Here is a 26,873-nt window from a genome sequence, read left to right on the forward strand (position 1 = left end):
TTTCCAGTTTCTATCCACTACAAAAAGAGCTGCCACAAACATTTTTGCACATATGGGTCTCTTTCCCTCCTTAAGATCTCTTTGTGATACAGACCTAATAGAGACACTGCTGAATCAAAGGGTATGCAATTTGACAATTCTTTAGACATGGTTCCAAATTGTGGAACTGGCATTTTCAAACAAAAATCAGTATCACAAATAGAGCACTTTGTAGGAATAATCTCTCTTTCCTTTAACAAGCAAAAACTACCCAGACTGACCAGGGAGGGGAGAATCCAACTATTTTTTTTTTATTATTATTGGAAGTTTTTTATTTTCAAAACATATTCAAAGATAATTTTTCAACATTGACCCTTAAAAAACCTCATGTTCCAATTTTTTCTCCTCTTCCCCCACTCCCTGCCTAGATAGCATGTAATCCAATATAGGAATACATATTTATACAATTATCTTGCTGCACAAGAAAAATCAAATCAAAAAGTAAAAAAAAAAGAAAGTAAAATTCAAGCAAACCACAAAAAGAGTGAAAATACTATATTTTGATCTACCCTCAGTTTCCACAGTCCCCTCTCTGGGTGTAGATGGCTCTCTTCATCACAAGATCCTTGGAACTGGCCTGAATCGTCTCACTGTTGAAAAGAGCCACATCCATTAGAATTGATCATTATATAATATTGTTGTTGTCTTACTCAGTGATCTTCTAGTTTTACTTATTTCACTCAGCATGTAAGTTTCTCCAGGCCTCTCTGAAATCATCCTGCTGATTGTTTCTCATAGAACAGTAATATTCTATAACATTCATATACCATAACTTATTCAGCCATTCTCCAACTGATGGGCATCCATTCAGTTTCCAATTCTAAATGTCATATTTCAAGAAATTATCAAGAAAAACTGTCCCTACATGGAAATCCAAAGGGTAAAATTGAAATTGAACAAATCTAACAGTTATCTCCTGGTAGATATCCCAAAATGAAATCTCCCAGTAATGTTGCAGCCAAATTCCAGAGCTCCCAGATCAAGGAGAGAAAATAATGCATGCAACCAGAAAGAAAGCATGAAACCAATTCAGATATATGGAGCCACAGTCTAGATCACACAAGATTTAGCAGCTTTCTCACTAAAAGAATGAAAGGCTTACAAATATATTTTGGAGGACAAAGAATTTAGAATTACAACCAATATAATAATAGACCTGGTGGGCAGCTAAATGGTAAAATAGATAGCTGAGCCTAGAACTTTAGGCTTCAGAAGATGAAGACTCAACTTCCTGAGTTCATATCTGGCCTCAGGTGCTGCCTAGCTATGTGACCCTGGAAAAATCACTTAAGCTTGTTTGCCTCACTTCCCTGTCTGTAAAATCATCTGGAGAACCAAGAAAACGCCAGTTGGGTTACAAAGTTGGACGCAACTGAAATAACTGAACAAAGAAAGAACACACTTGCACATAAGCTCACTGGAATAGTGATTGAGATTTTAAAAAAAAAATAACAGTTTTTTTTTTCCTTTTTTGTTGGCAGATTTTTCAAAATTATGGAAGTAAACACGTTGGGTCAAGTTTACTGCTAGGAATTGAGAAGGTTGTGGCTAAAATAGAAAAAACTTTTCCTCCCAAATCCTCAATGATCTTTTCTACATATTTTCTCTGGCATTTTGTGTCTTAGAAATTTAAGTGTGTAGTCCTACGTTCTTGCTGTCAGTTCTTCTACCACCTCTATAGGAGGTCATATTCTTTGTAGTGATCTACTGATGAAACTGGACATTTTAATAGGACAATGGCTTTTTAAAAATTTCATATTTTGCTGTCTGACTTGGGAGTTACAGAATAAAAATTCATGTAAATTTTGACAAATCTGTGTTTTGTCAGAAGATTTGTATTTGAAGAATGTTGATTTCCATTTCCTGGTGTGTATTATGTGTGTATGTGTATGTTTGTATATGTTCTAAATTTATGACTATCACTACATATTGTGTGAGCATGTGTTTTGACAAACTGATCATTTACATGAGTACATTTATATATTTTCACCTGCTTTGAGTATTTATGTGAAATGAACATATTTGAAAGCTCACTACATATATTGAGAATGTTTACCATGTCTACATTTGTCTCCCTGAATATGTCTGTCTTATCTTAGCATATATCCATTTATGTAGAGGGTTGTTTGCACAAAGTATGGTATTTGGACTTGGAAACATTGTTGAATAGTTGTTTGTCATTGTGAGCACGTTTAAACGTGTTTGCATGCTTTTTGCTCACTAATGATTGTTTTCTTGTCTTGCTTTCTGTGCTTGCTGCTATATGTTGGCTGTTGTTTTTTGTCACTTCGCTGCAGTCCTCGCCAATCATGGAGGAAAAGGTAAAGCCCATAACAGTGTTTATTTACTATAGTTTTGGGGTATGGAGATGAGAGATTATCTTTCATATTGACTATGGCATGGAGTTCTGATAGATAATCCTTCTTGAATATGATGGACTATTATTCTTTGAATGAACCAGATCATGACAGCAGTTTCTTGATCTATATGGAGCGGGAACACAGTAATTTTCATCTTCTAAAACGTTTATAAAATAGCAGAGTTATTAAGCAGGCCCAAATTATGTTGAACTCTTCATTGCTTTACACCAAGACAGAATTCCTACTTCCTGCTTTCTCAACAGTTGCATTGTTTACAGAATAGAGACTGAACATGAAATAATGGTCCTTAATTTGCAAACAAAATAAGCCAATAGTTTGTCCTTTTTTTAAAAGTCAGAAATCACTGGTGGCTATTGCTGCTCATGAAACATTTTTGCCAACAATGTATACTAGCCTTTAAACTCATTATACATTTATCCACTCACTGTTGATTGAACTTCAATCTCCATTGACCTCTCTTGCTGTTTGTTGCCTGGCTCTCAGTGATCCTGTCAATTAATAATACTGGTTAAATATCCATCTATCAGCCCTAAGTGTAGATTATATAGAGAAATCCAAAAAAAAAAAAATTAAAAACCAATCCTGGTTTTCAAACTGATATCACTCAAATGAAAATGCCTTGGCTCTCTCTGCTACTTGTAGAAATGAACTTTTATCTCTAACCTCTATCTTTCCATCACCACCTCTAATAGCCTTGGAGTTATCTTTGTTTGTGTTCTTAAAACTTGAAATTCCATTATATTAATTTCACATGAGGTTATTGAAGAAAATATTTATAAAATCTCTTATAAGGGTCCCTAGAGAGGTAGTCCATGTACAGGAACTGTGTTCTACACATTCTGCTTAGAACCTAATGGAGAAAGGACCATATGTAATTGAGAGTTGTGCAAGAGAATCCCAGGTGGAACCGACAGGAAATGTCAGGACCATCATCTCTGTTTCTTGGGTAATGCGTCTAACATATTAATGGTTGGTTTTATTTATCTACCAGAATAATTCATTGCTTCTCAAAATTTTGCTGATTTGCAGTGGGGCCCAGTTGTCTCAGTGATAGCTAAATAGGTCTGCCTGACTTTTGTCAGGAATAGTTTATTTGTTCAGTGAGATCTCAGAAACTTTGACGCTCATGACCTTTTTATAATTCTGCAGTTATACCAGTTTGGGACTTTCCCTTTCTTATTATCTATTTCCTTAATCTTGACAAAGGAAAGATTTGAGAGTAAAGAAGTATAGAGAATGAAAAATGTTAATTACTTAAATATAATGAGTTAGTATTTATGTGAAATGCTTTACATACATTATCTCATCTGATTCTCACATCACATATATTAGTAGGAACTGTTCTTTTTCCTTTGTTACTTAAAAAGAAACTGAGGCATAGAAATTTTAAATTATTTTCTGCATGTCACTCAGCTAATAAACATTTGAGGTGATGTTTGAATCCACCTCTTCCTGATTCCAAATCCAGAAAAAAAGTTTACTAAAAAACTTTATGGAATTTTCCATAGAAAATATTATAACATGAATAGAAGAATACACTTGAAAAATCTGCTTGCTGAGAAAACATCAATTCATTCAAAATTTATTATGTCCTTACTATTTGCAACATGTCTTAGGGGCTCAAGATACAAAAATGAAAAATGAAAAAGATGGCATAATCCCTACCCTTGAGAAGCTTACAGTTCAATTTGGGAAATTAAAAGTCTAGTCAAATAACAAGAATATAATTTTAAAATAATAAAAGATTTAATATGATATAAGATTTTTAAAATAAGAAAGGTTAAAGAAGCATAAGGAATTCTGAAGGGAAAGTTGTCTTTAGTTGGAGCTTATCAAGGATGGCCTTAGGGGAAAAGGAAATGCTGAATTAAATCTTGAAGTAAGGGAATGACTTCAATGAGTGGTTTTTATTCAGAAATGAGGAAGGCGCAAGTAAAGGTAAGTAGACCATAGCCTAGAACAGAACTGGGTGGGGACTGGCTTCTAATGTGAAGAAAAGTAGTAGGAAATTAGGCTAATAAGGTTGACTGACATTAGATCATGACAGCTGTAAGCCACAATGCAAATGGATCTATATTTCACCCTGTGGAAGTGCTACTAAGCTACTGAAGATTTGTTTAGCAAAAATTTCATTAAAATTGTTTTGAAAGAACAATGAAAGATGAATTGGGTCAGGGAAAGGTCAAAAATAGAGAGGCTAGTTTGAAGGCTATTACAATGGACCAGTAAAATAAGAGAGAACCAGCAAGAAGGCTTTGGGTTATTTTTGGTGGCTAGAGCACTGAACTTGGAGGCAGGAAAGACCTGACTTTGAATCCTGCTTCTGAAACTTACTTTCTTTGTATCCCTGGACTAGGGATTTAATCTCTGTGGACCTCACCTATAAATGAGAGGATTGTACATTGTACATGTTAGTCTCCAAGATCCTTTGTAGCTTTAAATTTTATCCTGTGATGAAATTAGGAGTGAAACGAAGGATGTGGATGTAGAATTATTATTGAAGTAGAATTGGCAAGGGAAGGGAAAGAGAAAGAGGACAATTTTAAGGTTTTAAACTTCAGTGATGAGGAAAATAGTGATACCGTTAACTGAAACTAGGAAAGTTGGCTGGGTTTGGGGTTGAAAATAAAATTAATTTTGGACAATTTGAGTTTGAGATGTTATTGAAGATGGCCGTCAGGCAGTTAGAAATTTGAGATTGAAACTCAAAAAATAAGAGGAGAAGTATAAGATTTGGAACAATCATTGAAGCTACTGAAGTGGATAAGAAAGTGGAAGAGGAGGGAGAACAGAAGGGGAACAAGAAAAATATTCCTTGTATTTAAGAAGAAATCGCAAAACAGTGAAGATGACCAAGAGGGAGTAACTGAAGAAAGGAAAGAGAATTCAAAAAGAGCTATTTAACAGAAAGAAAAAAAGAAAAAGAAAGTTTCAAAAAGAAGGTTGTTATTCAAATTGAAATATGATAGAAAAATCAGAGTGTGTGGAGTATTACAGTTTGTAGGAAAGAATGTTTGGAAAGAATAGCTTCAGTAAAATGGAAGGAAACACAAGTTGGAATTTCAGGAGTTCATAAAGATATTACAGAGAAAGAAGAGGCATAACATTAATCTTTTGAGAAAAGTGTAGAATCTTTTTAACACTATAAAGAAAAAAAATCAACTTCAGGTTGCTGAATCAAGAGAAGGTTCCTAAGACAAGAAAGACAAGCTTATTTTTTAAAAAATAATATTTCATTTATCCCCCAATTACTTGTAAAAACAATTTTTAATAAACTTTTTTTTTCTTTTTGGCAGTCAGGGTTAAGTGACTTACCCAGAATCACCTAACTAGTTAAGTGTCAAGTGTCTGAGGCTGGATTTGAACTTGGGTACTCCTGACTCCAGGGCCAGTGCTCTTTCCATTGTGCTACCTAACTGCCCAAGTTTTTAACATTCACTGATTTTTTAAAATTTTGAGTTCCAAAGCTCCCTCTCTTCCACCCTTCTATGAGACAGTAAACAAATTCATAAAAGTTACACATGTGCCATCATGCAAAACATGACTTAAGCATGTTTATAAATTATGGGGAAATAGCCAATAAATCTAAAGGTGAAAGAGAATGCAAATCAATGGAACAGAATCCCTAAGGACATGAGGAGAGAGAGGATTAAAGGCATGTTAGAAGAAATACTCTTGGTAAAGAGGAAAGCCCCTTATCCTCAGAGACCAAAGAAAAGGAGAAAATATATTAAGGCATAGACTTGAGGATGGGAGATGAGGTCACTTTTTGGGGATGAGTCCAGAATTGGAAGACTGAGAAGGGAGAAAGGAAAGGGAGGGGAAAGTTTGAAACAGCCTTTGAGGGAATTATTAATAGAAGATGAGTAAAAGGATTGCTGTATACCTATTGGATTCTAGTTGAGATTAGGTCACACACATTTGTAGTGGACCTATTATGACTTCATAACTCTATCTAGTAATACTTGATGCCTTTGAAATAGCTACAGAGAATATAGAATGGTGACTTACCTAGAGGGAATTAGAATGGGAGGGTCAAGGAAGTGAGCTTATCATAAGGTGAAGAAGCAATCATTGAAATGGTTCATCATCATGTTGGAATTTTGGGGAAAGGGAAAATGAAGCTACAAGAAATGTGATGTAGTAGAAGAACAGAAAGAGATGAAGAGATCAGAGGATCTCTAGAAGTAATACATGGGGAAAGGTGAAAGGACAAAGAATTGTGGAGGTATAGAAAAATTAGAGCAGGCTATATTGAGAGTTCCTTTCTTACCATGAAGTGACAATTGGGATGACCCCAGCCATCACAGAATTGTTTCAAGAGAGCACTTTTTCCTTGAAAAAGGATAGAACTGTCCAACCAAATTAGAATTCTTGTGAATAAAGTTTTACATTTTAATCTTCTGGTTCTAAATTATCAATATCTTTTCTGAAACCAATTTTCAACAGTTATATTGTCTTAATATGTAGCTCTTACTCACGTTCATATATACACATACTGACTGTTCTAATCCATTATGGACACCAAAGCCATTATGTATACCTTCCCTCCCTCAGTTTACTTTTTTATTAAAAGCTTCTAAGACAGTCTTTTTTCTTAATCTCCTTTTAGGATCCAGTTAAACTACTTTATTCCTTAGGATTCCTAATTTCTATTATATTTATCAAAATGAAACTTGACCATCTAGGTCACTGGATGAATTCACAGGTCTCCAGTTAAATTTAAAAATATTTAAGACTTTCATTCAGAAGATACTACTTTTATTGTGCTTTTGACTTCCAGTCGGACTTTTTCAATAACTGTCAAGACATTAGAAGGAAATTCACTTCTTTAGTTTTTACACTGTGTTTCTGAAGAACTAGACTTGGCTTTATGTTGTTGAGTCTCATGTACAAAGTTGTTACTAATTCAGTGCCTAAGTAACACCTAACGAATTATTGTCTTGGGGATATTTAAGAATCATCATTGTTTTGGGGAAGCTTCATTTCCCAGGTTGGAGAAATAAGCTAGAGAGATGAGATGGCTTTTGTTCCTCTCAAGACTAGAGCTAGAGCATACACTGAGGGGATCTCATATAGGTCTGTAGCTGCTGTCCTGTGGCTCTGCCCTAATTCACAGGACAGGCTGGTAGGTAAGGATAAAAAGGATTGAGGGAGTTCTGTATGTATTTGGCATCATGTTCCATAGAACAGATTATTTCTTTATTATGCTAGTTGCAGAAATCTAACATTTCTGCAAACTGTACTTCCTGTACCTTCCCACCCCACTGGAGATATAGTTGAATAAAGTTATCCAGTTTCTAATGTTAATACTTCTTGATCAAGAGAGGGAGCATAATGAATAGATGTATGAACAAAAAAGCAATGCCTTTGGTGGAATTTGAAAGAAAGAAATATCACAATAAAAACAATGAGCCAGTAGCATTGATATGCAGGAGGTGAGGAGAGTTGAATTATATAGCTAAATTAAGTATCAAGAAAACCTGGGTTCAAATCCCATTTTGTAACACTCCCTGTGTGATTGCAGCAAGTGATTTATCCTCTTCCTACTACTGTATCTTCATCTGCAAAATGAAATTAACAATATCATCTGACTTCACAGATTTATAATAAGTGGGGTTTAAATGAGATGATGCATATAAAATATTTTGTAATGCTTAAAGTGCTAAATAAATGACAGCTATTATTTTATTAACATTTCATTCATCATTTTTAAATGAATTCATTGTTTAAGAGTTTGTAAATAGAAATAACTTTCCCAGAAGAGAAGTTTAAAACCAGTGAATAACACTTGAAGTTAGATCAATTTGGCAGAATAAAGACATGAAAGATTTTACTAGTCTTTGTAGTCAGTTTCTTACTCCCTTAAGTTAACAGAAGTACTTCTTATTTCTGAATATGGGAGAAACACATTAATCATTAATTAATTAGTCATAGTTGATTTAAGACTTTATGAAGCCTTAAATTTTGTAACCATGTCAGCTATTATTACTATTAGGGGCAACAATGTGTATATCTGTGGAAAAGAAAATTTACCTTTTATGTAAATTATTCTTTAATGCTTTATAAACTAGCAATCTAACCACCAGCTCATTTGTTTTTTTCCTTTTTTTCTCTGTTTCAGCAGGAAGGAGCGCCCTACCTCTCTGAATGTCTTCCCCCTTGCAGATGGAATGGTACGTGGACAGATAGGGGGCAAGATCATCCCCACAGTGGACCACTGGCACCTGAGTGACCTCGGCCAGCTGCAGTCCAACTCCAGCTACAAGGTTTTATACACATGTCGTGGAATAAGGGTCTCCTCTTTCCCACTGTCAGTGGCATCCACATGTTCATAAAGATGGAGACCAAGTTGTGTCCATAACCCTTTGCAGCTTCTCCTTTTTTTAGTATGGATTAGATTCCTGAACTGAATCATAGCAAAAAGGGGAAGAAAAGGACCAGATCGTGAGGATAAGCAAAAGGAGGGAGATGCCATTCTAATCACTGCTTTCCTCTGATTCTATCCTTTTATTTCCTGAAATTGGCCATATTGTAGCTAGTGTTATGATATGAATTTTTGGTACCCAGCATGTGTTTGGTGTTTAGAACAGGACTGGTCTAAGTTCAACTGCCTCCAATCTCCCATACCCCAAATTAATGTTCCAAGAAGTCAGGCTATTGGTGAAGAGAAGGATAAAGTCAATTATATGCTCTGATATAGAGCAGGCCATTGTGTGTTCCAATTTGAACTACAGCTGAGAGAGCATTTTATCTTCTTTCTAACTGATTACAATAGTTGATTTTTTAATCAGATATGCTGCATGCACCTGGGCTTATTGGAAAAATGTTGTCTTCTCTTTCATATTCTATCCTCACAATTCTGTTATACTAACTTTTCATACTATAACTTGGAATCAGCAGACTAGAATCCCCCCAATGTTGACTCCATTTCTGAATGTAGATAAGAATCCATATTCCAGTAAAACCAAACCCTTTATCTTTGGACTATAAAAATGATTAAGTTGTCTTACTGAATAACGCTAGTCATTTAGTGATTGTTAGTCTTGACCTGTAAACTTATTTCATTTATGAGAATTGAGTTGCAAAGCATTCAAGGATGTTACTTTGCAGCAGGCATTGACTTGTAGCAGATGGCATTGAGGCAAAGTTATAGAAATCCTGGTGAAGCCTGTTTCTTAGAAATTATGTCTGGGGCAGCCTATAAAAATCAAGAGTTTATAGATTCTCTTGAATGAGTGTAAAGTGGGAATAGCTTATGATCATCCTTTTATCCTCCTAGTTTTCAGTTTGGTTGTGGAATGTTTTGTACCTTGCAAATTCTTTTGCATTATCTTCTTGTTCCTGCCTTAGGTTAGGTAGTGAGCATGTCTCTGAGATTATTGTAGATTTGATATCACACACACATATATACACAGTAATGTATATAGCACGTTAATGTAACACTGGCATTAGGTAGAAAAGGCAGCAAAATACATAAAGAATTTTGATATCTTAGGTTCAATACTAATTGTGTTGTGGATTTGATTGGTCATTTCAGGCTTTTGTTTTTTGCTTTGTGTACCTCATTATTAGAGTGAGCTTCATGGAAGTGACTCACCTACTAGATAAATGTGTGGTCAATTGAGTTGGAGATCTATTGAAGTAGTGGTCATTGAGGTAGCTAGAGAGCTTTGGGGATTGCATGCTTCCCCTTGCAATGGCAGTAAGGATCCACAACATGTCTCTTAGATACTTCTCATTGCTTTTTTTGTCCTCTGGCATCTTTGTCCTGAATTTTCACCTGAAATAGTCTTCCATTCATTATTTTAATAGTGTGAAGTTTGGCTCCACAGATTTGTTTCATTTAATTTTGATTTTTTTTTTCAATGTTATTATGTTTAAGTTTTATTTGTTCTTTTAATTTCATGCATTAGGTTTAATGTTTTTTTTTTCTTTTTTTAACTCCTTAATGTGTTTTGTTGTTCTTTATGTACTGTATTTTCAGTGTTTTAACCAAACAGTTGTGACTACTCATGGTGAGAAATGACTGCTAAGAATTTTGGTCCTTTGCAATGCATTTTGGAGGCCACTGCTACACACATTGATGTTTAGGAGGTTGAGAGGTTTGACTTTAGGTAAGTGGTGGCCAAGCAGAGTGTCCTTTGGGTAAGTGGTGGCTCTTTAGGATAATAGTGAGATTGAATGGCGTCTGGGAGGTTTCTTTGTAAAAAGAGTCCCCACAGTTTACTAAAATGGTAAGCCATGTTTATCAGAATTCCCTTAATTATCTACAATGTAAATTGGTGGGTTATGAAGAGGTTGTGAACAATGTCGCCTTTGGAGACAAAGCTGGTGAGGATCAGCTAAGAGAAGCCTGACTGAATATGTGTGTTTTCCATCGTGTATGACTTCTCTCACCCTATTCAGTAGAGTTCCTCATTGTCCTACCACCTACATTCTTATCTCCCTCCATATGTCAGCAGCTGTAGCAAGAATGACAGAAGAAATGGGAGGAGAGATGTTTCCATCCCATTATCAGGAATAAAACATGGGATGGCCATGAAATATGAGAATAGATGAGGTTGATGTGAAATTTTAGTCATCCAATAATTGTTTCGATACTTGTGAGTTATTTTTCTTTCCATTTGGAAGAAAGAGTATTTTTCCATATGGTACTAAGATGACAGAAAGCAAATCTAAAATATTAACCCAAAATTACTTCAAAGGAGTAGGTAAGAGTTCAGAATTTTAATTGAGGTCTCCTAAACATAGATCAAAGATACCTGTTAGATAAAGCCTGCAAGTGAAATCTTAAAAAGAACATCTGTGCTCTTTCTCATATATACTACTTGACTTAAGCTCTGGTAGTTTTCAGAAAGCTAGAGGAGAATGCAGAATTATTCACTTTTTAAAAGAAATTAGCTCTACCACTAAAGATCACCTGAAGCTGAAAGTTTATCTCTAAGTTGACTTCTAGTCCATTCAGAACTTTTACTCAAGAAATTCCTAGAGAAGAGAATTTATTCTGTTTTTAAAAACTTCTAAAGGTGACTACCATCTTTTTATCTTTTCCCCCTTTATAAAAAGAAAAATTCTTTTTAATGTCTTATCTCATAAGTGACATCTCCCCTCTCCCTCAGAAATGACAGTAATCTTAGTCCATGCACATAGGTAAGTTATATAATTTACTATCCTGCCCAAGAGACAAGCAACTGCTTTCTTTGTAAACTTAAATTGGAGGACACTTTATAGATTCTGACAATGAAGAATGGAAATTGTGCAGAATCCTAAAAAGTTATCATTGAGTTAATAGTTACTATAAGAATAAAAACATTATATCCAGATTGTACTAGTTAACAGATGGTTGATTTTAAAAAATTGTAGTAATGAGCAAAAATTTGGGCTTTAAGTCTGTATATGATATTAAAGTTTTCCTCTTATCTTGAATTCATTAGGAAGAGAAAGCAATGTGTTTTATCTCTCCATAAGTATTCAAATAAAATAGCATTTAAAAAATAAAATTCTTAGGATAAGTTGCTCGTTACAGTTTTTGTAAAACTACTTTTGTAAATAATATTTTTATAAAAATAGAATTGTACTGTATTTAAATCAGTAATGATTTCTGGTGCCTAATGTTTAGATAGGAATGAGATATTAGAATATAGATATTATTTAGCTTTTTTACATTATGGAATACTTTCTGCCTGTAGTATGGCAAATTATGACCAAGAGACTAAAGTACATTTTGAGATTGTGAGATTATATCATAACCTATGACACTGGCTGAAAATGAAGAGTCTTTTCCTATTGGGAAGTTACAGAAGTCTCTGAAGTATTTATACTTACCCTAATGAAAGAAGTGAAACTTGAACTAGTCTTTATGCAGTAACCTAATCATATTCTTCCTGCTTCAGTGGTTATGGTGCCATGGTAATTTGGTTTCTAGAAAACCCATTTATCTATTCAGGTCGGCCTTTCCTCCCTAATCTCTCAATTTGGTTATTTTTCTCCTGTATCATCCTGTACTACAATTTGATTCTGATAACCTGGCTGCAAAGGGTTGCATTGCCATTTTTCATGCGGTTTTCATCTTCATCACATTCTGAATTGTTTGATTGCATTGTGGAATAGTGACATTGAATGCCAAGTCCCAAACCACTGAAATGTGGGTGGCATACATAACTGAAACTGTTTTGTAATACTTGCATCTTCTCATCTCTGAGAGTCATTAGTGAAGTAAAAGCAGGGACTATTCCTGTTGAACCACTCAAGTGTATTTAGCCCAAACAAGTAAAAATATGTAACATCTTAATACTATATAAAATATAGTCCATAGTGATAATAGGACTGAAGACACCTTTGTGTTCCTTCCCAAGGAGTGTCTCTTCTTACATCAAGTAAAGCTTTTTTATATCATATCAGACCTTGTCCTTGATAATAGAAGAGAAACATGGGGGTGGGACTCTGCATGAAGAGAGCTTGGTAGCTCAGCCAGATTCAGGACCCCACTGCTAGCCATTATGGCTGTCGATTCTGTAGTCTTTAGTTGGTGAGTGAGAAGTCTGATGTTAACTATGATACCAAAAGACAGTGACCAAATCATAGGACTGAGGAGTAAGAGAAACACACAGAAGTACTTCCTGTCTTCTTCCTCTGTCCTCTCTCCTAGTGTCCACATGATGAGATGTCTGAATCGGGCCAGTCTTCTGCTGCTGCCACACCCAGTACCACTGGCACCAAGTCCAATACTCCAACATCCTCAGTGCCCTCTGCTGCTGTCACCCCCCTGAATGAGAGTCTCCAGCCCTTAGGGGACTATGGCCTCGGAGCAAAGAACAGCAAACGCGCAAGAGAGAAACGCAACAGTCGCAACATGGAAGTCCAGGTCACCCAAGAAATGAGGAATGTCAGCATAGGTACTGTAGCCTCCTGCCTTAGCCATGAACAGCCTGACACTTTCTGCCTGAGGACCAAATCTGTTTGCTTTAGAAGCCCAACACTGAAACATTTGTATAGGTTTTGGTTTGTGTAAACTACTCTTATTCAAATAGGCATCTTTCAATGTCATACAAGTTTACAATCTAACTAATAAGCAAAAGGGAAATTGGGGTACTTTCTACTAAAAGTTGACTATAAAATTAATGACACAATTTACTAAAATGCTCAATTAAATCTTTACTGTTTAGGTCTTTTCATCCTATTGAACTTGGAAAAAGATATCTTTCCTGACAATCCCTGTCCCAGAAGTGGTCCAGGACCTTATTTCTTGAAATTTCATAGCAATCTGGTGGTGAAGGGTCTTTCATCTCAGTAGTTAAATATGAATTGAATCACAAATTTTCTTCTTGTCTGTAATAGGGATGGGCAGTAGTGATGAATGGTCTGATATTCAAGACATCATAGATTCTACACCAGAGCTAGACATGTGCCAGGAACCTCGATTGGAACGCACGGGAAATAGGTAGAGTAACTTCCTTCTAGTTCTCCCACTTTTTACAGTCTTAAGTGGGATGGCTTTTTCCTTATACTTTCTCTATAAGAAATTGCATATCCTAATGAATTAAATAGACTGAAAATTGGATACTACTTGGTGAATTCAAGTTAAAACTATTCCTCTCCTATGTCTTAGTCTTTCTTTGCCTAATGAGATAATTAATTTTCAGACCACTGTGTCTCATTATATGCCTATAATATGAAGAGCAATATTTGTCATTTAATGTGTTATAGAAGGCATTTAATAAACCCATAATAATTCCATACTAATAGGGCATACTAATCCAACTCGGGTATGTGTGTGTGTGTGTGTGTGTGTGCGCACGCATGCACATGCATTTTTTCTCCTTACAGCCCAACCCAAGGAATTGTCAACAAGGCTTTTGGCATCAACACTGATTCCTTATATCACGAGCTGTCTACAGCAGGTTCTGAAGTCATTGGGGATGTGGATGAAGGTGCAGACCTATTAGGTAAAAGTTGTTCTGTGTGACTATATGATGCAGTTTTTCATATAAAACAGACCTTTCAACAACCCTATGGTAAGGACATTTTTGGAAGAGTAGACTTGGAATAAAGGTTTTATCCACTCTGTAATTCCCCTTGATATTAGTGAAATGCCTGGTGAGTAAGAAATTATGGATATACTCAGTGTGCTATGCTTCTTATGAGAAAAGTCTTAGAAAAGACATCTCACAGATATTAGAAGACTTTTATTTTCATTTCCGTGTTGCTATGATTTCTAAAATAGACTGGGAGCATTTCTTTAGAAAATTTCTTGTTTAAAGTTTCTTGCTCAGTACTTCTCTTTCCTCCCTTCTGTACTAAAAAAACAAATATCCTCAAAGTATAGAATTTTTTTGCCGTACTTCTAGAGTCATCTACTATTTAAGGCAGATTAACTAGCATTAACTGTAAATGTTATTGTGAGCACTAGAGCAAAAGATTTATATCATCTGTGATGTAATGATCTGTGATCGTAATTATGAGATTATCAGGATTAAGTGACTTGCCCAGAGTCAGACAGGCATCTGAGTAAATGACAGGCATCTGAGGCCAGATTTGAATACTACTCCTGACTCCAGAGCTATTGCTCTATCCATTGTACCATCTAGTTGCCCCTGCATCATTGAATTTAGTTCATACAAGCTTGTGCGTTTTCAGTTGAAACTGTCTTAGAATTGACTTCTCTCTGTGATTCTTTTGGGCAGTAAGATAAGATCTAGGAGTTTCTAGAATTTAGAGTTCTAAAAGGTCTTCCCACTTTTCCATAGCAAGTGCTGTATTGTTAACCTTCAGGGATACAAGTTGATGTTCACTTGGGTAATAATGTAATTTAGTTTCTTTTTACTGACCAGAAGTATTAAAGAAATTGGCTTTTTCCATATACTTGATCTAATTCACATGGTTTATGGCCAAGGAAAACTGTTGCTTCTGGTTTCTCATTTCTCGTTGTGCCCTAAGCAATCATTCTGTGATGAGTCCAGCTAATTAATTTGTAAAGTCAGTCTTTAGTTTGATATCTGTTCCCTGTAATATCTTTGTTTTGCCTCATTTGCTCATGAGTATTTTTTTTCCTAAGCATGAAATGAAATGACCTACCTTCTTATGGTTTCAAGGCAGAATCTCCTGTTGTGAACAGTTCTCATGTAGTATATTTCATGCCATCCCGCCTTACTGTTTTTCAGGGTGTCCTTAAACTTTGTTATGCTTTCATCTTCAATCCTTGCTGTTGTTGGCTATTTCCTTGGGTATGCAGACATTGGTAGTTGTACAAGTCCAGCAGTGAAATGCATATTTCTGATCTTAATTCAGAGAGGCGAATAATGCAATCATCTGTGGTATCCTATTGGTCTTCATAGATACTACCCTAAACAGAAGATCAATTATCCTTCTTGGTTTGGTATTCCATTTTTTTTTCCTAACCTATGTGTCCACCTCAAAGCCTGTTTAAAAGTGAATATATCTGCATTTGGTGACTGGTGAGAATGAATATAAATAAATTTCTATAGTGCTCAGTACCAGAATTACATTCTATTTGGATTATCTGGGCCTGAAATTATAATTGTTTTTCCATCCAGGCAAGTGGGATTTCTTTTTATTTCATATGTTTAAACATTTATTTTTTATTCTCAATAGTATTTAATCTTTTCAATTTCATGTAAAGTTAGTTTTCAAAATTCATTTTTGTAAGATTTTGAATTCCAAATTTTTTCTCCCTCCCACCATTACCTCTCCCCTCCTTAAGACAACCTGAAATCTGATGTAGGTTATACATGTACAGTCGTTTTAAACATATTTCCATATTTGTCATGTTATGAAAGAAAAATCAAAACAAAAGGAAAAAACCACAAGAAAGAGAAAAAAAGCAAAACCCCCAAAAAGGTGAAAATAGTGTGCTTTAATCTTCATTCATTCTCCATAGTTCTCCCTCTGGATGCAGATGGCATTTTCCATTCTAAGTTTTGAAATTGTCTTGGATCACTGTATTCCTAAGAAAAGCTAAGTATATCACAGTTGATCATCACATATTCTTGCATTTATTCTTTTAAAAATCATTTTATCCCTTTTACCCAAATCACTACTGAACCTATTCCAAGGAAAACATAAAGGAGGGAGAAGGACCCATATGTGCAAAACTGTTTGTGATGGCAAAGAATCAGAAAATGAGTAGTGGCCCATCAATTGGGTGAATATGTTATGGTATATGACAGTAATAGAACATTGTTGTTCTATAAAAAAATAATGAGGACTTCCGGTTAAGATGGCGGAGAGAAGGCTCACAGTTGCATAAGCTCCGCGCTTTCTCTCACTATCCACCTCATTACAAGCCTCTGAATCAATGCTTGACTGAAAAAAACCCACAAATAGTTACCAAGAGAAGCCATCCTTAAGATCCGCCAAGAAAGGTCTGTCTTTACTGGAGGGCTGGGGCGGTTTTAGATCGGGCGCAGGCTGAGGGCAGCGGCAGTGAGAGCACGGGAGCAGACTGGAGAGGGGGTGGAGAGTGATCGCAGCCGTCTCTGCGGGGAGAGCTTCGCTACAGGTTTGGAACCTGCAGCAAGTCAGCAGCCCAGCAGAGAAGCTAAAAACACCGGGGCTGAAGAACACAACCGCAAACAGCTGGAGTCTCTCAGGACCTACCCCCCCCCCCCTTTCCCCCCCTCAGTGACTCAGCACGCTTTGGGATCTCAGAGCGCAGGCGCAGCACAGTCCTGCTAGTGCCTCACTACTGCCACCTGCAGTCTGTAGAGGAAGCTCGATAACACACCCAGCCCCCCCCCAAAGAAAGACTCCAGTTTTTTCTGTTTTTCTTTGGTAGTTTATCTCTGATTAATAGACAGAATGAGCAAGAAGCTGAAGAGGACTTTAACCCTTGACAGCTTCTATACAGATAGAGAGCAGACTCTAAATCCTGAGGAGACTAAAAACAGGCAGTCCCCAGGTGATTCCCAAAGGAGGAAATCATCTGTTCCTCAGCACAGATGAACCTCATAGAAGTGATTAAAAAGGCTCTCACAAGGGAGCTAGAAGAAAAATGGGAAAAGAGTCTGGAGAAAGTTAAAGAGAGAGTGGATAAAGAAGTAAAATCCTTGAAAAATAGGATTAGTGAACTGGAAACAGAAAACAGCTCTCTAAAAAACAAAATTGGCGAAATGGAAAAAAATTCCACAGAACAAAAGAACTCAATTGGACAATTAGAGAAAGATTTTAAAAAAGTGAGTGAAGAGAATACTTCACTGAAAATCAGAATTGAACAAGTGGAATTGAATGACTCGAGGAGACAAGAAGAATCAGTCAAGCAAATCCAAAAAAATCAAACAATGGAGAAAAATGTGAAATACCTTCTGGGGAAGACAACAGACCTGGAAAACAGATCCAGGAGAGACAATCTGAGAATCATTGGACTCCCAGAAAAACATGATGAAAAAAAAAGCCTGGACACTGTCTTCCAGGAAATCATCAAAGAGAACTGCCCAGAAGTCATAGGAACAGAGGAAAAAATAAACATTGAAAGGATTCATCGATCACCCACTGAAAGGGATCCTAAAATCAAAACACCAAGGAATATAGTGGCCAAATGCCAGAACCCTCAGGTGAAAGAAAAAATATTGCAAGCGGCTAGAAAAACCCAATTCAAGTATCAAGGAGCCACAATAAGGATCACCCAGGATCTGGCAGCATCCACATTAAAAGATCGAAGGGCCTGGAATATGATATTCCGAAAGGCTAAGGAACTTGGTATGCAACCAAAAATAACTTACCCAGCGAGAATGAGCATCTTTTTCCAGGGAAGAAGATGGACATTCAACGAAGTAAGCGAATTTCATCTATTTCTGATGAAAAAACCAGAACTTAACAAAAAGTTTGATCTACAAATATAGAACTCAAGAGAAATCTAAAAAGGTAAAGATTAATCTTGGGAACTATATTTTGACTATATAGATGTATAAAGAATACATGTATACCTTGTTCTAGAAATTGATGTGGAAAGGACATTGTACCAGAAAAAGGGTAAAGTGGGGGTAGTACATCTCATGAAGAGGCATAGGAAACCTATTATATCTGAGAGAAAGAATGGAGGGGGATGAATATAGTGGGTATCTTACTGCCTTCAGAATTGGCTTTAAGTGAAAAATCTTAAGACATATTCAATCTATGGTGAAACTTCTCCCATCTCATTGAAAAGTGAGAAGGGAAAAGTGGAAAGGGAAGGAATAAGCTAAGCGGAAGGGAATACGGGAACTGGGAGGGAAAGGGGTAAGATAGGGGGAGGAACTCTAAGGCGGGGGGAGGGACACTAAAAAGGGAGGGCTGTGAGAAGCAAGGGGTGCTCACAAGCTTAATACTTGGAAGGGGGGGAAAGGGGAAAGAAGGGAGGAAAGCATAAACCGGGGTTAACAAGATGGCAAGTAATACAGAATTGGTCATTCTAACCATAAACGTGAACGGGGTAAACTCCCCCATAAAGAGGAAGCGGTTAGCAGAATGGATTAAAAGCCAGAATCCTACAATATGTTGTTTACAGGAAACACACCTGAAGCGGGGAGATACATGCAGGTTAAAGGTAAAAGGTTGGAGCAAAATCTACTATGCTTCAGGTGAAGTCAAAAAAGCAGGGGTAGCCATCCTGATCTCAGATCAAGCTAAAGCAAAAATTGACCTAATTAAAAGAGATAAGGAAGGACACTATATCTTGCTAAAGGGTAGCATGGATAATGAAGCACTATCTATATTAAACATATATGCACCAAGTGGGGTAGCATCTAAATTCTTAAAAGAGAAACTAAGAGAGCTGCAAGAAGAAATAGACAGTAAAACTATAATAGTGGGAGATCTTAACCTTGCACTCTCAGAATTAGATAAATCAAACCAGAAAATAAATAAGAAAGAAATCAAAGAGGTAAACAGAATACTAGAAAAGCTAGATATGATAGATCTCTGGAGAAAATGTAATGGAGACAGAAAGGAATACACTTTCTTTTCAGCAGTTCATGGAACCTATACAAAAATTGACCATATATTAGGACATAAAAACCTCAAACTCAAATGTAGTAAGGCAGAAATAGTAAATGCATCCTTTTCAGACCACGATGCAATGAAAATTACATTCAACAAAAAAGCAGGGGGAAGTAGACCAAAAAATAATTGGAAACTAAATAATCTCATACTAAAGAATGATTGGGTAAAACAGCAAATCATAGACATAATTAATAACTTCACCCAAGAAAACGATAATAATGAGACATCATACCAAAATGTATGGGATGCAGCCAAAGCGGTAATAAGGGGAAATTTCATATCTCTAGAGGCCTATTTGTATAAAATAGAGAAAGAGAAGGTCAATGAATTGGGTTTGCAATTAAAAATGCTAGAAAAGGAACAAATTAAAAACCCCCAGTCAAACACTAAACTTGAAATTCTAAAAGTAAAAGGTGAGATCAATAAAATTGAAAGTAAAAAAACTATTGAATTGATTAATAAAACTAAGAGTTGGTTCTATGAAAAAACCAACAAAATAGACAAACCCTTAGTAAATCTGATTAAAAAAAGGAAAGAGGAAAATCAAATTGTTAGTCTTAAAAATGAAAAGGGAGAACTCACCACTAACGAAGAGGAAATTAGAGCAATAATTAGGAGTTACTTTGCCCAACTTTATGCCAATAAATTCGACAACTTAAATGAAATAGAAAAATACCTCCAAAAATACAGCTTGCCCAAACTAACAGAGGAAGAAGTAAATATCCTAAACAGTCCCATCTCAGAAAAAGAAATAGAACAAACTATCAATCAACTCCCTAAGAAAAAATCCCCAGGACCAGATGGATTTACATGTGAATTCTACCAAACATTTAAAGAACAATTAACTCCAATGTTATATAAACTATTTGAAAAAATAGGGATTGAAGGAGTCCTACCAAACTCCTTTTATGACACAGATATGGTACTGATACCTAAACCAGGTAGGCTGAAAACAGAGAAAGAAAATTATAGACCAATCTCCCTAATGAATATTGATGCTAAAATCTTAAATAAAATATTAGCAAAAAGATTACAGAAAATTGTCACCAGGATAATACACTATGACCAAGTAGGATTTATACCAGGAATGCAGGGCTGGTTCAATATTAGGAAAACTATTAACATAATTGACTATATCAATAACCAAACAAACAAAAACCACATGATCATCTCAATAGATGCAGAAAAAGCATTTGATAAAATCCAACATCCATTCCTAATAAAAACACTTGAGAGCATAGGAATAAATGGACTTTTCCTTAAAATAGTCAGGAGCATATATTTAAAACCATCAGTAAGCATCATATGCAATGGGGAAAAACTGGAACCTTTCCCAGTAAGATCTGGAGTGAAGCAAGGTTGCCCACTATCACCATTATTATTTAATATCGTATTAGAAACACTAGCCTCGGCAATAAGAGTCGAGAAAGATATAAAAGGAATTAGAGTAGGCAATGAGGAAACCAAACTATCACTCTTTGCAGATGATATGATGGTATACCTAGAGAACCCCAGAGATTCTACCAAAAAGCTATTGGAAATAATTCATAATTTTAGCAAAGTAGCTGGCTACAAAATAAATCCCCATAAATCCTCAGCATTTTTATACATCACCAACAAAACCCAACAGCAAGAGATACAAAGAGAAATTCCATTCAGAATAACTGTTGATACCATAAAATATTTGGGAATCTATCTACCAAAGGAAAGTCAGGAATTATATGAGCAAAATTATAAAAAAGTCTCCACACAAATAAAGTCAGACTTAAATAATTGGAAAAATATTAAGTGCTCTTGGATCGGCCGAGCGAACATAATAAAGATGACAATACTCCCTAAACTAATCTATTTATTTAGTGCTATACCAATCAGACTTCCAAGAAAATATTTTATTGATCTAGAAAAAATAACAACAAAATTCATATGGAACAATAAAAAGTCGAGAATCTCAAGGGAATTAATGAAAAAAAAATCAAATGAAGGTGGCCTAGCTGTACCTGATCTAAAATTATATTATAAAGCAGCAGTCACCAAAACCATTTGGTATTGGCTAAGAAATAGATTAGTGGATCAGTGGAAAAGGCTAGGCTCACAAGACAGAATAGTCAACTATAGCAATCTAGTGTTTGACAAACCAAAGCCCCTAACTTCTGGGAAAAGAATTCATTATTTGATAAAAACTGCTGGGATAATTGGAAATTAGTATGGCAGAAATTAGGCATGGACCCACACTTAACACCATATACCAAGATAAGATCAAAATGGGTCTATGACCTAGGCATAAAGAACGAGACTATAAATAAATTAGAGGAACATAGAATAGTTTATCTCTCAGACTTGTGGAGGAGAAAGAAATTTGTGACCAAAGATGAACTAGAGACCATTACTGACCACAGAATAGAAAATTTCGATTACATCAAATTAAAAAGCCTTTGTACAAATAAAACTAATGCAAACAAGATTAGAAGGGAAGCAACAAACTGGGAAAACATTTTCACAGTTAAAGGTTCTGATAAAGGCCTCATTTCCAAAATATATAGAGAACTGACTCAAATTTATAAGAAATCAAGCCATTCTCCAATTGATAAATGGTCAAAGGATATGAACAGACAATTTTCAGAGGATGAGATTGAAACTATTACCACTCATATGAAAGAGTGTTCCAAATCATTATTGATCAGAGAAATGCAAATTAAGACAACTCTGAGATACCACTACACACCTGTCAGATTGGCTAAGATGACAGGAAAAAATAATGATGAATGTTGGAGGGGATGCGGGAAAACTGGGACACTAATGCATTGTTGGTGGAGTTATGAACGAATCCAACCATTCTGGAGAGCTATCTGGAATTATGCCCAAAAAATTATCAAAATGTGCATATCCTTTGATCCAGCAGTGTTTCTATTGGGCTTATATCCCAAAGAAATACTAAAGAAGGGAAAGGGACCTGTATGTGCCAAAATGTTTGTAGCAGCCCTGTTTGTAGTGGCTAGAAACTGGAAAATGAATGGATGCCCATCAATTGGAGAATGGCTGGGTAAATTGTGGTATATGAATGTTATGGAATATTATTGTTCTGTAAGAAATGACCAGCAGGATGAATACAGAGAGGCTTGGAGAGACCTACATGAACTGTTGCTAAGTGAAATGAGCAGAACCAGGAGATCATTATACACTTCGACAACGATATTGTATGAGGACATATTTTGATGGAAGTGGATTTCTTTGACAAAGAGACCTGAGTTTCAATTGATAAATGACGGACAAAAGCAGTTACACCCAAAGAAAGAACACTGGGAAACGAATGTGAACTATCTGCATTTTTGTTTCTCTTCCTGGATTATTTATACCTTCTGAATCCAATTCTCCCTACGCAACAAGAGAACTGTTCGGTTCTGCAAACATATATTGTATCTAGGATATACTGCAACATATCCAACATATAAAGGACTGCTTGCCATCTAGGGGAGGGGGTGGAGGGAGGGAGGGGAAAAAAAAATCGGAACAGAAATGAGTGTAAATATAATGTAATTATTAAATAAAAAAATTAAAAAAAAAAAAAAAAAAGAAAAGAAGAAAAAAAAAAAAAAAAAAAATAATGAGCAAGCTGGTTTTAGAAAGGCCTAGAAAGATTTACATGAACTGATATGGAGAGAAACAAACAGAACCAGCAATACATTGTATACAGTAACAGCAAATTGTGCCATGAGACTTGGTTCTTCTCAACAGTTCAATAATCCAAGGCAGTTCCAATAAAATTTGGATAGAAAATACCATCTGCCATGTTCATTTCATTTTCTTCTTATGTGATTTTCCCCTTTTGTTCTGATTTTTCTCTACCAACATGATTCATAAAGAAATGTATGTTGAAAAATTAATATACATGTATAATCAGAAAAAAATAAAACAAATGTTAACAAGTGAACAAAAACATTTTATTATGAACAATTTATATGTAAAGATCCTATTTAATATTAAATTATATTTATGTCATTTCAGATTTCCCTCTCAGTATTTAATTGCTTTATACATTTCTTTTCATTCATGAAACATAACAAATTACAGAACCTATTTTTGTTAGGAGATTTGTCATCTGAGGTCATAGCAATTAGGCTTCATGAAAAAATTGGTCTAATTTTAGGAACAAGATAATAATGATGTCTTAGACTACTTCCAACTAAAGATATTTTATTAAAGTATTTACTGGACTCAGTATATCATTTTGTTGACCCTGAGTTTGCTAAAGGGATACTAGAGTACTATGAGCTCTAGCTCTGTACACTGCCAGAAAGGCTTTTGAGTTGAGGCACAATGGCAGACTGTATATCTATTGTAAAAGGATCTACCTAGCCAAGTTGGAAGACAACTTATCATAATTGATTTGAAGTGATTATTTGGATGCAGAAATTTACAAAAACTTCTACTAAAGCTTAATGACTTTGTCAATAAAGAAAAAACCCAGATTGAAAAAATCTTGGAGTATTGTTCTAATTAAGTTAATTTTTTTGGATAATATTATTATTTTTAAATTCAAAGTTGTTCTTATTTATAATGTTATTATTGAACAATTGTTCTCTTGACTTTGCTCATTCCACTCTGTGTCAGTCCACATAAATTTTTTCCAGGTTGCTCTGAACCCATCCCTTTTACTAGTTCTTTTATTCCCTCACTTAATAGTATTTTATTTTTTTCCAATTACATGTAAAGATAGTTTTCAACATTCACATTTATAAGAATTTGAATTTCAAATTTTTCTCCCTCCTTTACTTTCCTCCCTCCTCACAAGATAGCAAGCAATTTGATATAGGTAAGACAAATAAAAATCATGTTAAACATATTTCCGTATTAGTCAAATTGTAAAAGAAACATCAGAACAATAGGAAAAACCACGAGAAAGGGTGGGATGGGGAAGAGCGAAAATAGTATACTTTTTTCTGCATTCTGACTCAGTAGTTCTTTGTCTGGATGTGGATAATATTTTCCATCATGAGCCTTTTGAAATTGTCTTGGAATCACTGTATTGCTGAGAAGAGCAAAGTCTGTCATAGTTAATCATCGCACAATGTTGTTGTTACTTTGTACAATGTTCTCCAGGTCTGTCTGAGTATTTGTGTAAATCTTTCCAGGTTTTCTGAAATCCACCTGCTTGTCATTTCTTATTGCACAATGGCATTGTATTATATTTATATACCAAAACTTGTCTAGCCATTCCCCAATTAACAGGTATTCCTCGATTTCCAATTAAATACCATCACAAAAAGAGTTGCTATGAATATTTTTATATGTGTAGGTTCTTTCCCCTTTTTAATGATCTCTTTGAGATACAGACCTAGCAGTAGTATTGCTTGATTACAATTTTATTGCTCATTGGATATAATTTTTAGATATTATTATTAAGCACTTTACCTGAACTTTAGTCTTTTGTCTTCCTACCATTTTATACGATTAAGTTAACAAAACTACAAAACCAAACTGCAATGTATCTATTTCTCTGACTTGTCTTGACTCATGATGGAGCCCTTTTGTCCTTTTCTACGTTTCTTGTGTTGTTCTTATCCTCTTTCCTCTTGTTATCAGAGCCATCCACAATATGGAGAGTATCCTCTCTAAGGTACTGGTTGCCGCTTCACTTTATTCTAATAACACTTCCTTAAACCTAAAATAAGCTGAATAGTACTTTGATGCAGGAGAAGGATTTCTTTTGGCAAATTCCCTGAAATGACATGTTTTGTTTATTCCTTGTGTTTTAATTACTGTCTCCTTTTCTTTGTTTTGTTATATGATCAATCTTGAATTCATATCTATAAAACATAGGAAAAAAAAATAAAAAAGAAAAGGCCCTGGGAACCGTAAACAGTGAGTGCTACTTTATTTGAAGTTATCAAAATCTAAAAAAACAAGTGATGTTACTGAATATTTCAGCTAACATAACTATTGTGAGAAAAGCAGCCTTATTTCAATGAAATATAAATGAGAATAACTTGTGGATAGGATTTCCATTATTTTTCATACATCTTTTTAAAAAATTTAATTATTTTTAAAATGACTTTTCATAAGATTAATTCAGACTTTTAAAATAATTGAGTCACCCTAGGATTGTAGGGAATTTTCATAGGGATAGGGAAGGATAAGCATGATAGGAAGCTATCCAGTGAGGAAACATTTTCTACTATTTCAGGTAGATACCTTCTGTGTATAATTTTTAGTTATCAAAACTACCAAAGTTATATGACTTTTCCAGGGCCACACAGGCAGCATGTGTCAGATACCTATATTAGCATGTATCAAAAATGAGATCTGAGGCATTCCTGGCTTTGATACTAGTTCTCTCTCTACTAAGCCGTGCTGTCTCTGTTACAGAGACAGGAAGTAAGGGGAGGGGAAAGTAGATAGATATAAACCTGGAGATTAAATCCTCAGGGATCAGTGCTGGAATCAGTCTTCCTTAGAATTTTTAATTTTTATAAATGGACTGAAACAGAAAATGCTAGGTTTACCTTCAAACCTACAAGTAACATTAGGCTTTTCGGATTAAGTGAAATGTCCTGCTGATGAGGTTCTGGAAAAACGTGTAACCCCTAAGTGAATCCCCTTTCATAGGTAAATATGGATTTGGCATTAAATCTTGACCATCCCATGGTCAAGCCCATGGTAGCCCAAAGCACTAGAAAATATTGGGCTGTGTCTAAATGGTACATTGAGAGCAGAGGCTAAGAGTCACTAGTAGTTTATAGGTAGGTATATTTCAAAAATTTCCAAAAACTCTTGCCTGCCGCTTTCTTGAGCTTTACTTGGCTTACCTTTGTCTTTTTCTCTGTTCTTGTTCCTATTCTGTCCTCATAAGGCCTCAGGATTGATCTTTTTAAACCTTTATTTTAAGGTTCTGAAATACATAGTCTTTAACAAGCTTATACTGTCCCTGTGACAACTGGTTTGCTTTATTCCAATAAAATTCTCCTTCCCTGATCTCTCAGGCTCTGTGAGCTTGTTTGCTGTGCTTCTGGAATAACTATAACTAGAAATGACTGACTTGTTGGAGGCCAGGGTTGTGCCAGTGAAGGAGCATCCCCATTGACCTCAATGTACTCTAAGTGTCTTCTCTTACCTTACATGAATGAGCTTCCTCAAGGAATTGTCTCAGCAGTCTTGACCAATTTCTTGTCCAAATACAGTTACAATTGAAGTTTTGCCATTGACCAAATAAGAGGTGAGGGTCTTAATATCAAAGGTTATCTGGAAGATAATATTCATTATTACATACAGGTCATGCTGGCAGATGTCAAAGCTTTAGTAAATTTTTGAAGCCCTAGCATAGCACAGGACTTCACCAGCAAATTGGTCAAGTACAGAAGAAGCAAGGTGCAATGGTAGAATGTATTAGCATCTTCAGGATGGTAAGGTAAGATGCCCTCACGAACCAATTCAAGGAAGAATTTAAGAACTCTATTCAAG

At 35.4% G+C, this 26,873-nt stretch overlaps 1 protein-coding gene across 25 annotated transcripts in view; it reads left to right on the forward strand.

The window, feature by feature from the left end:
* The window catches only part of MAPK8IP3 (mitogen-activated protein kinase 8 interacting protein 3), a 95,423-nt gene that overhangs the window by 29,863 nt on the left and 38,687 nt on the right, over window positions 1-26,873 (forward strand). For 9 of the 25 annotated variants that reach the window (XM_051969427.1, XM_051969431.1, XM_051969434.1 and 6 more), the window contains exons 5-9: window positions 2,337-2,360; window positions 8,545-8,689; window positions 13,072-13,318; window positions 13,761-13,863; window positions 14,250-14,368. In XM_051969427.1, the coding sequence (XP_051825387.1) occupies window positions 2,337-2,360; window positions 8,545-8,689; window positions 13,072-13,318; window positions 13,761-13,863; window positions 14,250-14,368 (638 nt within the window). Of the gene's footprint in view, window positions 1-2,336; window positions 2,361-8,544; window positions 8,690-10,439; window positions 10,538-13,071; window positions 13,319-13,760; window positions 13,864-14,249; window positions 14,369-26,873 lie in introns of those variants that run through there. The other 16 variants (XM_051969432.1, XM_051969437.1, XM_051969443.1 and 13 more) reach the window with 8 other exon arrangements.

Source organism: Antechinus flavipes, chromosome 1, assembly GCF_016432865.1.
Source record: "Antechinus flavipes isolate AdamAnt ecotype Samford, QLD, Australia chromosome 1, AdamAnt_v2, whole genome shotgun sequence".
Classification (NCBI taxonomy): domain Eukaryota; kingdom Metazoa; phylum Chordata; class Mammalia; order Dasyuromorphia; family Dasyuridae; genus Antechinus; species Antechinus flavipes.